The 17,495-nt window shown below is 28.4% G+C and overlaps 1 protein-coding gene across 1 annotated transcript; it reads right to left on the bottom strand.

Annotated features, from left to right (window-relative positions):
* Positions 1-3,902: 3,902 nt before the first annotated feature.
* On the bottom strand, positions 3,903-9,005 carry LOC100574594 (cell division cycle-associated protein 7). The gene is made up of 6 exons (XM_003245698.4): positions 8,575-9,005; positions 7,180-7,367; positions 6,189-6,294; positions 5,969-6,108; positions 4,922-5,048; positions 3,903-4,852 (listed from the first exon to the last, which is right to left on the bottom strand). The coding sequence occupies exons 1-6, from the start codon at positions 8,668-8,670 to the stop codon at positions 4,442-4,444; spliced, it is 1,068 nt and encodes a 355-aa protein (XP_003245746.1). The 5' UTR covers positions 8,671-9,005; the 3' UTR covers positions 3,903-4,441.
* Between the last annotated feature and the right edge of the window lie 8,490 nt (positions 9,006-17,495).

Raw genomic sequence — 17,495 nt, 5'->3', positions numbered from 1 at the left:
TTTTCGAACGCGGCTCATTTGATAATAACCGACGACGCCCCTGGGAGCCGCGACCCACAGGTTGAAAACCACTGGCCTATGCATTAGGTTTTACTAATAGTTAGAATAGAAATCAATATTTAACCTTTATTTGAAAGAGTAAAAAATGATTCATTACCCATTGATAAAAAATCGAAAATATCTCATGCCTATAAATTGCTTAAAAAGAGTAAAAACATTTTGATCATTATTTTGTCGTGCATATGAACAATTTCCATGAGTGAATATCCATTTACATTCTATCTAACTTCAATTCAAACGATAATAATATTTATTTGCGGCATTAAACTCGTCATTTTTTTTTCATTTTTTATAATTATTGTAAGCAAAACCAAACAAAATGAGAAAATTTAATTCGTCAAAAACTGGTCAAAATATATGTATTGAATAGTTGGTAAAACTGAATAAAAAAATTATATGTCGTTACATTTAGATATACGATGTAATAACTGTGTAAAAAAAATTCTATTTTTATCGTTGAATAGTATGTGAACATTAAATAATAAGAAAATATATAGAAGTTTGAAAATATCAATCAAATAATGTATAATATATTTTATACTAACAGTTGTAAGTCAGGTGTATGTTAATTAATTCTATTGAAATTCTGGTTTAAGCGTCAGAATATTGTAACGATAAATTATTGATAAAAAAAACAATAATTTTTTAGTTTAAAAAATGGTACTTTTGGCACTCTAAATTCGTGTTTCATCCCACTTTGCCCCCACCCCATTGACCGTATTATTATTACTTAAAAAAAATAAATATTTATCAAGTTTCAACTGTCAACTATACTAAGCAAGACGTAAATTTCATATACGTCTTACCAGAATGAATTCATTTTTGATAAAACATTGTATTTGCATACCAATTTTCCTAAACCGATCTGTAATTTTTCGGTAAAATTATGAACTACTTGTATGAAAGATTTTGTATTAAATTGTCTAGCCTTAGTTATACAGTATACAGTATAGGTACAGTATACACATTTAATATTTTATAAGTTTTGAACTACAAATTAAGTGTGGTTTTGACGAAATTTGAGCTTTAAATGCTTATGCAAAAAATAACCATGATGTCTATGTTAATATTTTAGCTATAATAAACTTAGGTACTTATTACATTTTTAAGATTTTTAACCGGATAAATAATTTTTTATTGACATTTATAGAAAAAAAAATGCTAATTAATCAAATACAATCCAAGTGAGAACGGTATAACCAAGCTGGTTACCAAACAATTTTAATAAATTTTCATTTTTTTTTCTCCAATTATTTTAAAAAAACACTGAGCATTTTCAATTTCGAACTCTAAAAGACAAAAGTACAATTTGCTTCCAAAAACACACACGGGGGCGACGGGGCATCAACGTTTATAATCAGAGCATTTTTTTCTACCAGAAAAGTTGAGAAGTTACAAAAATTTTAAAATACCTCAAATAAACGACTGAAATTATTAGACTGGACAAAATAAAAATAAAATTATAACTAATTTTCAAGCCCCCCCACATTGAAAAATTCTGCGTACGCCACTGAGGTATGAACTACTTATGAGAAATATTGTTTTAAATTATTAATTCTTAGTTATATCTAATACATTTTTAACTACAAAATAATTTGCACATTTTCGAGATTTCAATGAATTTTGTAATAATTTGAACTTTAAATTCTTATAAAAAAAATCATACCTGCCATATATATAATACATATTTCAAAATTGCTATAGTAAAAACATATGAGAAACCTTGTATTAAATTTTAAATGTTTTTTACCAAGAAAAAAATGTAATTGGAATTTATCAAGGCTGGGCATTAACGAGTTAAAAATTTAAAGTTAAGTTAATAAGTTCATTTAATATTATTTTTTAACTTAACTAGTTAACTTTGGCTTTTCATTAACTTAACTGTTAACTTATTAAATTTCTTTTTTAATTAACGTGAAATTAACGAGTTAATTTTTCATTTCAAGAAGTAAGTTAAGTTAATTTATTTTGTTTTTAATTTTATAATATTTCACTACTTCAGTATATTTCGTTTTCATGTCAAAAAATATTTACCGTGAATTGTTTAAAGTAAAAAATGTATATAATTCGAATTTAACTAATATGGAATTACTGTATAAAATATAAACATTATACTCTATAATTTAGTTTTGGGTTGGAAAAAAATTAAGTATGTTAGCGTTGTATAAACAAATTAACTTTTTTTTTAACTTAATAAAAAGTTAACAAAAAGTGTGTATTAACTTTTAACTTAACTGAGTTAACCTATAGTTAAATTAACTTTTAACTTTTAACTTTTTGTTATTGGTGCATATTAATTTAACTTAACTGAGTTAAAAAAAATCATTAACTTGCCCAGCCTTGGAATTTATAAAAAAAAACTCAAAATGTTTATAAATTGCTTACATTATATTATATCTGTAAGGCTATTCCTTTTTGAATCACAACTAAATAATAAAATAGTTAGAGAAGTAATAGAGAAATCTATAATTTATACGTGAATATCCAACGTCGTAAAAATGTAAACTTCCAGCTCGCACAAGAATTTAATTTGGATTTCTGGATTTCCGGAAATAATTTTTTTTTTGAGACAAACTTAGGAGGAATATTGTATTCAATTTTGATTTTTTTGACCAACCGAAAATATTATATTTATTGACTATATAAATAATAGTTAAAAAAAAATTAAAAACTTATAAAAAATCTTAAAAGTACGTTCATTTTTTAATTTAAACTTCTTCCAAGTACTTAGCTTAATTTTCTACTATAAACTCCCATCAAAGTTGAAGATTAAGCAATCTTACTACTCAGGTGATGCTAATAAAATAAAAATAAAAAATTCAAAAGATATCAATCTGTAAAACCATTATATTTGTCGCTTTGTTCAGAATCTCAAACATAGTTGGACAGATGTAATTTTGCAACTAAGTAACTTTATTTTTACATTAGATATTATTAAGGACATATATAAAATGTGTTTTTGTAGTTCAACTATGTAAGAGTCATTGTTAAGATTTTTAGTTTAAGTGGTTTAGTTAAATATCATTTAAAGCTCTGAATAACATAATAAATCTAATCCTATACTACTCATTTTGGGCGCCTGGTAATTTGGCCACTAAAATTTTACATTTATAACAAGTTAATTCAGTGATTGGACAATTATTTTAAACAAGTTTTTATTTTTTAATCCGGTAATTGAGCCAATATATTTTAATAAAATATTAAATAATTATTAAATTTGCTATACCACTGCAGAGATTAAAGAGATCACGTGCCTTATTAAAATTAAATAAATTATCCAATATTAAATAAAATATAGTTATCAGGGGGTTTGACATTGGTTCTCGGTTGTAGTCAATTGAAATGGATAAAAATAGCAAACAATTTACAAAGAATATAAAACATTATTTAACTTCATATAGTCAATTGCAAAATATATGATCCTTGTTTAGTATTGTATGTAGTGCGATAATATTATACGAGTAAAATAAGTCTTTTTTTAATAAGTACAATGGTAGTTATAATATCTGAAGAAATAAATTAATGATTTTTAATATTCTTAAAATTATTTATTTGTACTGTAATATTTCCAGTGCTGCAACTAGGATTCTTTTGTGTAGTAAATTTGTGGACCAATCTCCGGACACCCTTTAAAAAAATATTTATCATTTGTGGCTCAACATCCGGGTGACAAAATGTAAAAAAATATTGCATCAACCACCCCTAATTTTTATTGCATCTATATAAATGTATGATTAAAAATGTTAGTCTCTGGACCCCAATTAATTATAAGACAGTTCAACTTCAACATTGCCCTTCATAACACTAAAAATATATCAATTATATTGAATAATTACAAATGATAACTGTCAAAATTCAAATATAATAGAAAACAAAATATATAAGAAAAAAAAAACATAACTTCTGAAAAATAAATATGCTGTAAGTTCGTGGCTTACCTCATTAAGAGTTATAAAACCAAAATAAATGTTTTACTTATATGACTAAAAGTATAGAAAGATTAATAATCCAAAAAAAAAAAAAAAATGATACATGCATCTTTATATGATTGAATAATATTAACTATGAGCATTTTTCAATAACACATAAATAGTAATGCCAAAAAAATCATTTCACACTTATATAGAATCTGTATTAACTGTAATTTTCATTGCAGTTCAACTTAAATTTATAACTTTTAATTAAATTATTACTTTTATAATTACTTTAATTAATAATAACAACTTTTACTTATGGCGAAAAAATAGACCAAGGTTCAAGTTGAAAAAAAATATTAATAATTACTTATAAAATATAGTACTTAATACTATTCGTTATAAAATAAGTCAGTTATATGACTACTTGCTGCTTATGTTTAGATTTTTTAATTATCTTCTTCTGATTATGTAGAAGCCATTAATTTCTCATAAAGTTTATCAATAACCATTTCTGAAGTTTCTCTTTGCTCTTCTATATAATTTTTAGAGTTACATTGTTCTTCATCCTTACTAATTGATTTTAAATTTTTGACCTTGTTTTCAGACTTGTGTTCATCAAATACAGCCACATCATTCTTTAACTGGGTACCGGTAAAACTAACTACATTACTGTTTTGAAGTTCAATGTGGTTCTCTACAGGATTATGATTTTGCGGTTCACATGGATCTCCTTCTATTGTCCTTAACATATCGCAAACAGAGTTATATCCTTTAGCTTTGGCTTCTTGTGCCATTTGTCCAGTTGGATCTTTGCCTTGATGACGCCTACAAATGCTGCAGTTACATTGACCTCGACATGGTGGACAAGCCCATACCTTAGTATATTATGTAAAAATAAATAAATAATTGTTTGCCTTAAAAATATATTAATAAATATAAATTACCGGATTTAATAAAGCTTCAGCTACATCTTCACCATATCGTTTACCCAAACAAAAACCACAGAACATACCTCTCATACCTTTACAACTCTGGTGCCGACAGTATGATTTTTGGTCCAAAGTTTTCTGCCTGAAAAAATTATTTTAATTTTGAGTAATCATCACTAATCAAACTACATTCAACCAAATCATACAATATTCTGTGATCACTGGTAAGTAATATAATTCAGTGTAGACAGTGGTCTAAAAGGTGACTCATTGTGTTTGACCATATCAACATTTTTTTTTAAATTAATAATTTTGAATCATATTTTATGGGAACCACAGTACATTGTTATTAGTATTTCTTGATTTATTTACCTCAACTCAAAATAAAAACAATGACCTAATGTTATTATTATTGTTAATTAATGTTATCATATTTCATTTTAATAAAACCAAAATATCTTATTTTAGACTTTTTAAGAATCAATTTCTTAATTTAATCATAATTTTCATATAATATTAAACAGAATTACGTTTTTTCAGGAGTCTGATTGAGTGATTTTAGTAAACAGGCAGATATTGATGTTGAGATTGTGTTAAATATTAATGTTATATTTTTAATTGTTATCATAACAAATTTGTCATTTGTAAAAACTAGACATCAACTTATAAATTACTATAGACAATTTTAAAAAAATAAAAATTATCTATCAAACAAATAGAAATTTATTTTCCCTAATAAAAAACGATAGAAAATCAAAATAAATTTCTTGTAGTTTTTTATGGCATAAATAATTAAAATATATTAAGAAAAATATAAATGTTTTTCTTGCTTGTTCTTGGTATAATTTAATCAACATAACATCATGCTCTTAAATACATTTTACTCCTATACTTAATTTTGATATGAAACCTCTTCAACACTTATTGATTTATATAATTAATAGTTTATATAAAACATAAAAATAATTACCGAATGAGGTAATGATAATTAAATAAATTCTTCACATTATATCATGTAATATAGTAGTCAGTTTAAAAATCTTTTTCAGCAATAAATTTTACCTGCATTGGTGACAAGTTGTCCCTTTATCGGTACTATATTTTTTTCCTACAGAGCGATAATTGATGTTGTCTATCATTTCTTTTGTTACAAGAGATGCATCCAATCGAGATACTTTTCTGCTAAATGTTCGTTTTGAAACCTGATCATCAAACATAACACAATTAAAAATGTATTTTATACCAATAGTTATTAGTTTTATTGAATAGTTACTTGAATTACTTTAGATTTAGGAGATGGACACTTTTTCTGTTGTTTTAATTTCTGTCGACATTTTTTGTTTTTTCCATTGTTATTTTCATCTTTAGAATCATAATAAATTTGCTTTCTGAATAATGAAAAAAATAACATTCAAATTTCATATAAAATAAATAACATATGATAGAAGTGAATGCATATAATATATTGTATCCTTTGTGTTAGACTGTTAATTGATCGGATAAAACAATAAAAGGAATGAAATATGAGTTTACTGCTAACATTTACGTATTGTTGAGAGGATGTGATACCCACATGTGTTGTCTCTGTCTTACAAGTGCGTAACATAACAAATTTTACGCTCAGCAGAACACGTTTTTATACATCTTAAAATACTCATAACTCGCGTTAAAATTATAATATACTAAAAAGCACATAAGGTTACCCAGATAATAATCTTATCTTTAGATTTTATAAGAGGTCAATTCACTCTAATTTTTAAATTAACGGAGCTACACGTGTCTGCTGAGCGTAAAATTTTCTATGTTACGCACTTGTAAAACGGAGACAACGCATGCGGGTATCGTGTCCTCTTATTGGCAAGAACTTTCATATTATCAAATAAGAAATATACATGTGTATAAAAATTTTTAAATATTTATGAAACATTAAAACAATTTTTTTTAAAACCGTTTGTATACACAAAAAAAATGTATTTGGAAAATTACCAAATACAATATACATAAATATATTATAATTGTTAACTAAAAGGAAATCTAAATTAATTTTTTTCATAAACAAAAAATTATCTACCAATACTCAAAAGTACTTTACTTATACATATTTTTTTGTATAACAAACTTCGTTGAGTAAATTAAATCAATAAGTAGATATAATACCAAAAATGACCAAGTAGGTAGAAGGCATATACATATTAATATATTAAGTTGCCTAGCATTTCTTAACTGACTAATGACTAATATTTTTTTTATAAATTTATAACTATTATTTATACCTTTTAGAACGTGATGATCGACGGATATCTTTTCTTTGAGCCTCCTTTGCCTTTGACGATTTTTCCAGTTTAGAGAATAATTTCACTCGTAGCCCTGGTATATGAGCTGCCCTTCTACCACTTCGTAATCGCAACTTTTTTTTAAGGTTCTGAGCACATTGCAGAGCGTTACTAAATATATCGCCAACCTGAACCAAAATATTTAACTAGAGCTTATAGTTCTAAATGAAACAATCAATATTCTTAAAATATAGGTGATAAAGCATTAGTGGAGGAAACCGAATCTCAAACGGCATTTATTACCATTTCACAATAAGAACCACAAATAAAGGTTCACAACCAACCCTCTGTAGGTAGTGATGGATAATTTTATTACCTAGCAAATTTAATGTTGGCTAAGTGTTCTGGGTATTTATAAATTTGCACAACAATAACCTGTTTTGGTTAATATTTAAATTTAAGCTTATAGCCTTGAAAGTTTAATGGAAGTATTAAAACAAATTAATTTATACTAGTATGCATATCAATAATAAGTAATAACGACTAATAGAAAAAAAATGTGTTTCAATTTGAAAAAGAGTATATTAATTGTATTAAAGTGATTAAACATTATTGCGTATCGTTATATATTATTTATATGTCGATGATTATGATAAAATAATATTTCTATTTTATGTCATTATGGCATATTTTCACTTTCGCTTTTGATTTTATACTTCTAGATCTGTTGATTTTTTTAAGGTAGCTAATAACTAATATATATATAAAATCATAGCACACTACTCAGTATTTTTCCTCGACAAGAAAAATCCATCATTCATAAGTATCTTTTGTTAATAAGTAACCAGTGGCGGCATGAATAGCTATTTTATGAGACGGCCGCCTCATGCAAAATTGGGGGTGGGTATCCCAATAACTCCAGTCTCCAAGACCTAGGCGGCTAGACTAGTTTATAATTTATACTCGCATAGTCACATACGACCTGAGCTTAAAATGTGAAAAAATTGGTGAGCGGGTAGGTACTTATTTAAGGTAGTTGCTTCATGGAAAAAAAAATTCATGCCGCGACTGTAAGTAACTATGATAACAAAAACCTTACAAAAATCGGTCAGAACCAAAAAGTCTTGTATCCAGTCCTAAAACATATTTATGTTAAAAAAAAAGTAATTATTTGGTTCACAAAATAAAAATATAATATACCTAAGTATTCATAAAATAGTTTACAGTGGGTGGGGGGAGGGGGCAACATGTGAACCAACAATGCTTGATAAGCTATGTAGTTTAGCAGACTGCAGGCATGAAATACTACGTTAAGACTGTCACAACAAACGATATATTATAATAATAATATTAATATTAATATTATAATAATAATAATCAAAAAATTATACAGACCTCGTGCTTCAGTTTATTCATGTTCTCTTGCCGTAAGAGTTCGTACTCTGACAGACCAGCCGAGGTGGACGCCCCCTCGTTGATCGGGGCAGACATATTTTCTATGACAAAGGCTTGAGCTATTGTTACAGCTAGTGAATAGCAACTATCAGTCGCAAGTCTGAACGAAACGGAACAGTGTCAACACACTAACAGGACTTTAGAGGAGACTGATGAAAAACGAGAGTATAACTTTAGAGAGTTGACTATTTGACTATAATACGAGACACGGGAATACGGATTACGAGACATCGGTCGTAGCGGTCGGTACCCGGAATCGTTTGCAGCTTTGCGAGTTGCCGAGTTGTGACAACGACGCTGCTGCGGCGGCGGCTGTTGCACTTGCAGTGCTGCGACCTGTGGGCTGCGGGCTGCGACTTGTAACAAGTTTTCTGGCTACTTAGCACTGATTAGGCACTGTGGCGGCACCGGCGTCCGGCTCGTCCAAAGGTGCGGTCTATAGGCGATAAGCGCAACTATGGTCAGCATTCGCGGGGGGGGGGGGGGGGCTACAGTCTACATAACAGAACAATAATTTAAAATAACTCAAAGGTGGCTAAATATCTAAATATCTAAATCAATAAGGAATAGTTGAACCACTGGTGTGGTCAAACAGTGAGCGGGCTATTGTGATGGACTGGTAGGTACACGAAACGCGGCGGCAGCGGTCTGGTTATAATATTTTACAGCGACCGCATGGTCAGTCCGCTTTCTGTTTGAATGTGCATTTAAACATGAACATTTAGACAGGCATCATCACATTTTAGATATGCATCTTCCGCTCTTTACTTTGTCTTTACTCTGTATCGTAGTTCTCCACTAGCTATTGGCTGTCAAACATATTCATAAATATTATATAACATACAAGTATACAGTGGCGTAGCCATGATTATGAAATGGGGGGGTGTTTTAAGTATAGATTAAAACCAAGTTTTTACAGTTTTCGTGTATAAATAAATTAAGGGTTCAGAACTTGACTTGTTGCAATAAAAATTATCGAAGTATGCAGTCAAAATTCTCAAAATATGCTTAAATATATGTACTATGTAGCAACATTTTTATATTATTTTTGAAAAATCATAAAACATATTGCAATTTTAGTTATAAAAACTAAAAAATAAGTAGGTACATAAACCTGATAAATAAATAACAACTTAATTTTTAAAAATACTGGCATACAATACTAGGTTAATAAATAAGTAATAACGAATAACGTGATCTGCAAACACCGTGATAAACAAACACGTACGTACTGATGATGTTCATTCATTCGTACAATCTACAATCTAGATGTCAATTATAGTTTAAACACAGTTTTGTCACAAAGAGACTTATGAAATCTTACATATGCGAACATAGGGCCAACTGTAGCCAAGCTCCACCAACAACTTTAACAGCCCTCCACCTCTCCCAAATATTTACTTAATTTTTTTAAGCTTATTCAATTTTATAATAGTATGGTATTAGGCTTCGGCCTCCCCCAATCTCAAAATTATCGCCTATTGTACCTAACCAAACATAATATGTTTTAAGATATTTTTCAATGTTATCCAAATATAATTTTTCCCGACAATTCAAGTTAAAAAGTAAACAAATATGCAAATTCAAACTTTGTATTTAATTTCGCCATTTCATAAGACAAATGTATACCTTGCAAGCAGTCCCAAACCCTATAAACAATATATTTATTAGGAGGGAAAATGTCAATGGAGGGGGGTCAAACACCCAAACCCCTCCTGGCTACGCCACTGGAAGTATACAACATACTTATAAAAAAAATCAACCACTCAGAAATGGAGAACTACAACATGGTCTGGAGCCTGGAGGTGAAGATGCTGTGAAGATATTGTTTATATCATGTATCTTGCTAGTTGCTAGTATAGTCAGTGGTCGAAAGTGTGGGTGATACGGTGGGATGACATCCCTCCACTTTTTATAATTTAAATTTTTTCATCCCACCAATTTTTCGTCGAAAATAATGTATCTCCTTATAATATTTATATACAAATATTATCGATGTATAGTGTTGTTTTTAATAAAAATTTTATTTTTTAAAAATTGTTATTTTTACGATGAATTTTTTTAATTGGTTTTACAATAATATAATGAATAATGATTTTTATTAATATTCTAAATAAGTATTGTTACTTTTTTATAAGAAACAAGTACTTAGGTACTAATTATTTGCTCGTTATAATTGCAGGGCTTTGTTTAATATCACAATACTAGATCTAATAAATCTAGACGTAATTTCTTACAATTTTACATTGATAATATAATAATATATTAATTTAGATCTAGGAAGTTAGGAGCTTTCATGTTTTTCAATAATTATTCAAAACATAAATACATGGTATATAAATTTGTTTCATATTATCATAATACTGGAAGTTGAATGCAATATTTTAGATTCTGAGTGGAACGATGAATGTATTGATTTTACAATGATGTGTGTTTTTTTATTTTTTTATTTTTTTATTTTTTTATTTTTTTATTTTTTTATTTATTTTTTTATTTTTTTTTGTGTCTGTGTACACGATAAGTAGTCGAAATAATAATACGATTTTCAACTTCAGTATCTTGTTCGATCAGAAAGTGAATATCGTTGGTGCATTGGGGAGGTCAAAATTTAAATTTCCCAGTAGTTTTCAAAAGCGCCGGGAAAAACAAAAGAAAAATTAAGGAAAAACGGGAATTTTTACGCAAAATCTGTTTTCGAGAAAATCGATTTTGGTTTTTGGTGTAACTTTAAAAAAAATGACCGTGCCACCGTGGATGCATGAAATTTTGACTGAATGTTTACATTTCCATTTTCTATACACGATAAAATTTTCAAAATATTTTGACTTATTTTGAGCTCTTTACGGACATTGTCAGTTTTCATTTTTTTTTAGTTTTTTTTCTAAAAATATCAATAAAATTTTATTTGTTTATCAAAAAAGCTTGAAAATTTAATAGAAGGCTCCTAGTATATTGTTTCAAAGGCAGATGAAAAATATTAAAAATCGTTAGTCACAGTTTTTTTTTATAAGCATTTAAAGTTCAAAAAATGACAAAATATGGAAAAATCACGTAAATTTGCAAATTATTTCGAGTTATAAATTCATAAAAATTTTTCTTTTTAAATCTAAGATATGAAAATGTAATACAAGATTCCTTATAATATTATCTACCTTTATCAAACAAAAAATATCTATAAGAAACTCAAATTAAATTTTTATGGGCGTTTGAAATTCATATTTTTACAACATTTGATATTCACTCGATTTCTTACGTAACAATTTTCTTATTTTGTTGTAATTAAAAAACGAGTTACTGTAGAAACTTGAAAATTTCACTGAATGTTAATATTAGCATTTTATATATACGATAAAATTTTTAAAATAATTTGACTCTTTTTGAGCTGTTTACGGACATTGTAAGTTTTCAATTTTTTTAGTTTTTTTTTTCTATAAATATCAATAAAGTTTTATCTGTTGGGCCAAAAAGTGTATAAATTTAATACAAAGCTCCTGATATATTTTTACAATATCAGTTGAAAAATATTAAAAATACATAGGCACAATTTTTTTTTATAAGCATTTAAAGATCAAATTTGGACAAAATTTATCAAATTTTAATTTGAAAAATTATTTTGTAGTTAAAAATTTATAAAATGTTCAATTTTTGTATCTAAGAATTGAAAATTTAAAACAAGATTCCACGTAAGTAATTAATACTGTTACCAAAAAATCTAAAAAATACATTTACGCAGTTTATTTTTATAGTCATTTTAAGTACAAATTTGGACGAAATTACATATTAAAAACCTAGGATAACTATTTTAGTTATTTTGTTGTGATTGTATAATATTATTCGTGGGTACTTGAAACTTCTAAAGTATACTATTATATATCTATGATAGTACCACGGTTTTTTGTTGATGTATAACGCGTTATAAGTACCTAATAAATATTATGATATGATTAAATTTGGAATTTATTATAGGTACCTAATATAATATTATGTCTTATACCTAGACTAACATACCGTCTCCGCTCAGAATTCGTTTTTTCTTATACAATGATATTATATCATTGAATTCAAATTTAAATACCAATCCATTATAACAGTGACCCACTTGTACCTTACTGTACAGCAGAGCGAAATCCACTTACTCACCTTTTTTTTTTCTATAAATATCAATAAAGTTTTATCTGTTGGGCCAAAAAGTGTATACATTTAATACAAAGCTCCTGATATATTGTTACAATATCAGTTGAAAAATATTAAAAATATATAGGCACAATTTTTTTTTATAAGCATTTAAAGATCAAATTTTGACAAAATTTATCAAATTTTAATTTGAAAAATTATTTTGTAGTTAAAAATTTTTAAAATGTTCAATTTTTGTATCTAAGAATTAAAAATTTAAAACAAGATTCCACGTAAGTAATTAATTCTGTTACCAAAAAATCTAAAAAATACATTTACACAGTTTATTTTTATAGTAATTTTAAGTACAAATTTGGACGAAATTACATATTAAAAACCTAGGATAACTATTTTAGTTATTTTGTTGTGATTGTATAATATTATTCGTGGGTACTTGAAACTTCTAAAGTATACTATTATATATCTATGATTTTACCACGGTTTTTTGTTGATGTATAACGCGTTATAACTTATAAGTACCTAATAGATATTATGATATGATTAATTTGGAATTTATTATAGGTACCTATTATAGGTCAATTTTTTTTTAATAACATAGATAAGTATATATATGTCTAATACATAGACTGATATACCGTCTCCGCTCAGAATCGTTTTTCTTATACAATGATATTATATCATTGAATTCAAATTTAATACTGTCCATTATACAGTGACCCACTTCTAACCTACCGTACAGCAGAGCGACATCCACATACCCACCATTTTTACTTTTGCACTGCTACCTTTAGGAGTACAAAATTTTGTTAAAACATTTTTTTTTCACTCAAATGATGCATAACGATTTGTTAGAGATTGTTAGACAACTTTGAAAGTTGTCTAACAACTCACTAACTGTAAGACTGTTTTAAAAGTTGACTGTTATCATTGCGCTGCTAAGTTCACAAGGGTGGTTTATCAAAAAAAATTGCTAAATATTCAAAGAATTTTGCAAAATCATAATCAATACAAATATAGTTATAAGAATAAAAGTATTTAGGTATCTACTATTATAGTGTACTAAGTTTTATGGGCTTATTAAATATAATATACAATAAATCAATACAATATCAATGCATATCAAGACAACGCAACATTTTTCAGGCCTGGATGTACGCAAGTGCAGATGGAGCACTTGCACTTGGCCCTCAACTTCTGGTGCCCCCGGTCTCCAAAAGTTGCAGAAAATTGTTTTTTTAAATTATAATAAAAAAAAATAATAAAAATAATAAATATACATATTAATAATATGATATTATAAGTAGGCAGAACCTAGGTATTACATTAGCATTCGTAACGAAATTAGCATAAAAACATTATTTCGTATCCACTGCACGTGCAGTCGTCAAAACGCAGAAGTCAATGGGAAATGATGGGAAGTATAGTCACTTAACTTGCAAATGTTTTGATGAGCGGACAAGTGCACAAACATTTCGCGGGGTAACTCTGTACTAATCTACTCCACTCATCTAAACTTTAATTATACATATAACTCATAAACTATTCGCCCCAAATTCGATTTTCATGTATCAATATACTAAGAAAAATATTTTGCTTTGGAATATAAAATTAAAACCCTATCTTGTCATTTAAAAAAGTAAAAACTTAAAAAATTATAAGGATAAAAAATATTTAAAAATATAATTTTTTAATAAAAACGTTGTTTTATAAGCGACTTGAAACTATATAAAAAATATATTCAAAAACATTTACAGTGAAATAATGAGTGTTGTTTGATAAAATAATCACCCAGTACCTATATGTTGAAATCAAAGCACTCCTTCTGGTAGAAATATTGTATACAGGATATTAAAAAAAATAAAATATACACTACTGTAAAACCACTAGCTTCCTCGCTCCGCTCAGAATCTAAAAAAATAAATAATATGTCTAATGTATATTATATATACTTTGTACAGGGTGATTCTTTTTTAAATGTACTTACATGTTGCAGTATGAACCACATACCTACATATATTAAGTTAGGTATATTATACTTACTGACCTACCATTAATTTTCCCACCAAAAAGACGGTTTGTCATCCTAGGATATTTTATAGAAACTATTTTAATACTGTTATTATTAATACGGTAGCTGCAGGTTAAGTTGAATTATTATTATTTGTTTATTATCATATTTGGAAAATTATAAATATATTTTTTAAAAATTGGAAACTGAAAATGATTTTGTCAAAAGCCGATTTTGCTTAAAAATTCCCGTTTTTCTTTATTTTTCCCCTTGCTTTTAAAAACTATTAAGAATTTAAAATTTTCACTTCCTCAATTCACCAGCTAAATTCACTTTCCTATCAAACATGATACTGAAGTTGAAATCGAAGCATTTTTACTGCCCCAAAAGGCAATGACAGCACAAAAAAATGTATAATATTATGTTACGTACCTATTGCCTATATAGAGTATTCTATATTTCTATATGTATATCTTATTTTATACGACAGGTAGCCGGTTTGCCGATAACTCAGAGCGCGTAATACGCGCGGAACTGATACCGATCGTAAACGGTTACAAATTTGAAATTACAATGAGCATTATATTTATGGCCCGTGTTTGTTTATATAATATATTATTGTAATATTTCTTCGCACACTATCTATATAGTAGGTATATACATTTATCCTGTTAACGTTGAAATAGTATTGTCGTAATACGTATACATATCATAGGTACATTAAACTCGTCCATATTAATATCATCTTAGTCCTTTACCATACTATCTTTATTTTTTTTCTTCTCATTATCAAAACCGATCGGTAGCAAACCAGGTCTTCGAGCCGACATTTCGCGGATAATATCCGTCAATCGCCGACTGGCTCGTTTACCGCACAATAATAACAATAAATAATAATAAAACACACACCCATTTACTACCTCCTTCTAATCTCTTCGCATAACATTACCTACCGACCAGTCGACCGGACGCATTAGGGGTTGTTATCGAGGTCTTTCACACAAACGGAGCGTCGTCGTCGAACCGGGTACTACGATATATTAGTACCTATATATTAATTATATTATATGTATTATTTGAACACACTTTTACTTATTATAATGCTGCTTCGTGTAAGCGCGTACGACATGACCACCACCGTGGGCCATGACTACTACGACAGTACGACACACACACGAGCAGGAGATAAAATAAAATTACTTCGCGCATAAAATATCGCAGCAGTGTACAACATACAATATAATATGCATATATAGGTGCTGGTTATTTTTTCGAAACCTTCAACTATGCCGTCTGTGTTCGGCGTATAGAGACAAAAGTGGCGGCGGGGAGTACGTCTAAAAAAATAAATATATATATATATTATATTATATATATAATACAAAAGAAGCGAATTTCCAGTGCGAATAATAAATGTATTATTGTGTAGTGCGTGTCAGCGGCGACGTTTGTGGGTGGGAAAGGGTATTATGGCGGGTTGGACGACTGGCGAGCGGGGCTTACATTTTAATATTATACGTACGCGTTCCACACTCTCTGATGCGTTGTCGAGGTCGGTGTTAGGGCGGCGGCGGCCTTGCATGGCCGGGGAGCCGTTCGCGGGGGCCCACGTGTAGGCGTCAGACCAGCGTTTTTACCGACGGTGGAGGCCCACCTAAACGGCAGTCCGGCTCCTCCACAACGGCCTGCCCACGCCACCGCCGCACCGATGCATTGGGAAAGGTTACACTAGCCGTCGTCGCCGCCGCACGCATGTTTTGCACCTTAACTCCCGATGTACATGAAGTTGCCCCCCCCCCCCCACTCTGTTCTACTGCATTCAAAATACCATCAAATAATTGCAAATTGAGATTCGTTAAATGCAAATCAACCAGTTTTGAGTAAACTCAAATTCAAAGTTGGGGGGGGGCAACTTCATGTAGCCCCCCACTTCGCCCGATTGACTTAAAAATATCCCCGATTAATTGCAAACTAATTGTAAATCGAGTTTTTCTAATTGCAAATCTTTTTTTCTATTTTTTACGAATTTTTCTATTTTATAGCAAGCCCCCCATTTTGTCCGATCGACTTCAAAATACCGCCAATTAATTCCAAACTAATTGCAAATAATCGCAAATTAAGTTTCGCTAATTGCAAACGATTTTATTTTGTTTACGAATTTTTCATTTGTTTAGGTTCCTTCATGATATACATTGAATTAATCATAGACTTTATTAGATAAAATAGCGAGAAATAAATAGATAGGTATGTGTAAACCTATATAAAACCTAAAGCCAAGATTTTATTTTTTTACATAGTCTTATCAATTTATAGAATTAATTAATAGTTTCCATTAGGTATAGCAATAGCGTAGTAAAATACTAGTTGTAATTTAAAAATAAAATAATAATAGGTATTAAAAAAATTGTATTGCTGATGAAAAACTATTGAGATTATATTATATATGTATATATTTATAAATTTAATTCATATTATATTTTAAATACGTATTTTAACACTTATCTCATTTCGTGTATATAAGCTAACTTACTAGGTAACTAATATGTTTCTATTTTTAACGTGTGTGATCTTTAATGTTATACCTTTTCCTTGTTTTTCTTTTGAATCATTCAATTAGATATAATATAGGGTTACAGCAGATTTTATCATGATATATTTAAATTAGGGTAAATTACCTATGTGAAAACATTTTAATCATAATATTTTTTAAGATATTTTC

This window comes from Acyrthosiphon pisum, chromosome X (genome assembly GCF_005508785.2).
Source record: "Acyrthosiphon pisum isolate AL4f chromosome X, pea_aphid_22Mar2018_4r6ur, whole genome shotgun sequence".
Lineage (NCBI taxonomy): Eukaryota > Metazoa > Arthropoda > Insecta > Hemiptera > Aphididae > Acyrthosiphon > Acyrthosiphon pisum.
This window is presented reverse-complemented; position numbering and strand designations above follow the sequence as displayed.

Coding starts and splice junctions, on each gene's coding strand:
- LOC100574594 (XM_003245698.4), bottom strand. CDS start 8,670: ATGTCTGCCCCGATCAACGAGGGGGCGTCCACCTCGGCTGGTCTGTCA. Junction 6,109..6,188: donor GTCCATCTCCTAAATCTAAA/GTAATTCAAGTA, acceptor TTTGATGATCAG/GTTTCAAAACGAACATTTAG. Junction 5,049..5,968: donor ACAACTTGTCACCAATGCAG/GTAAAATTTATT, acceptor TAATTTTTTCAG/GCAGAAAACTTTGGACCAAA.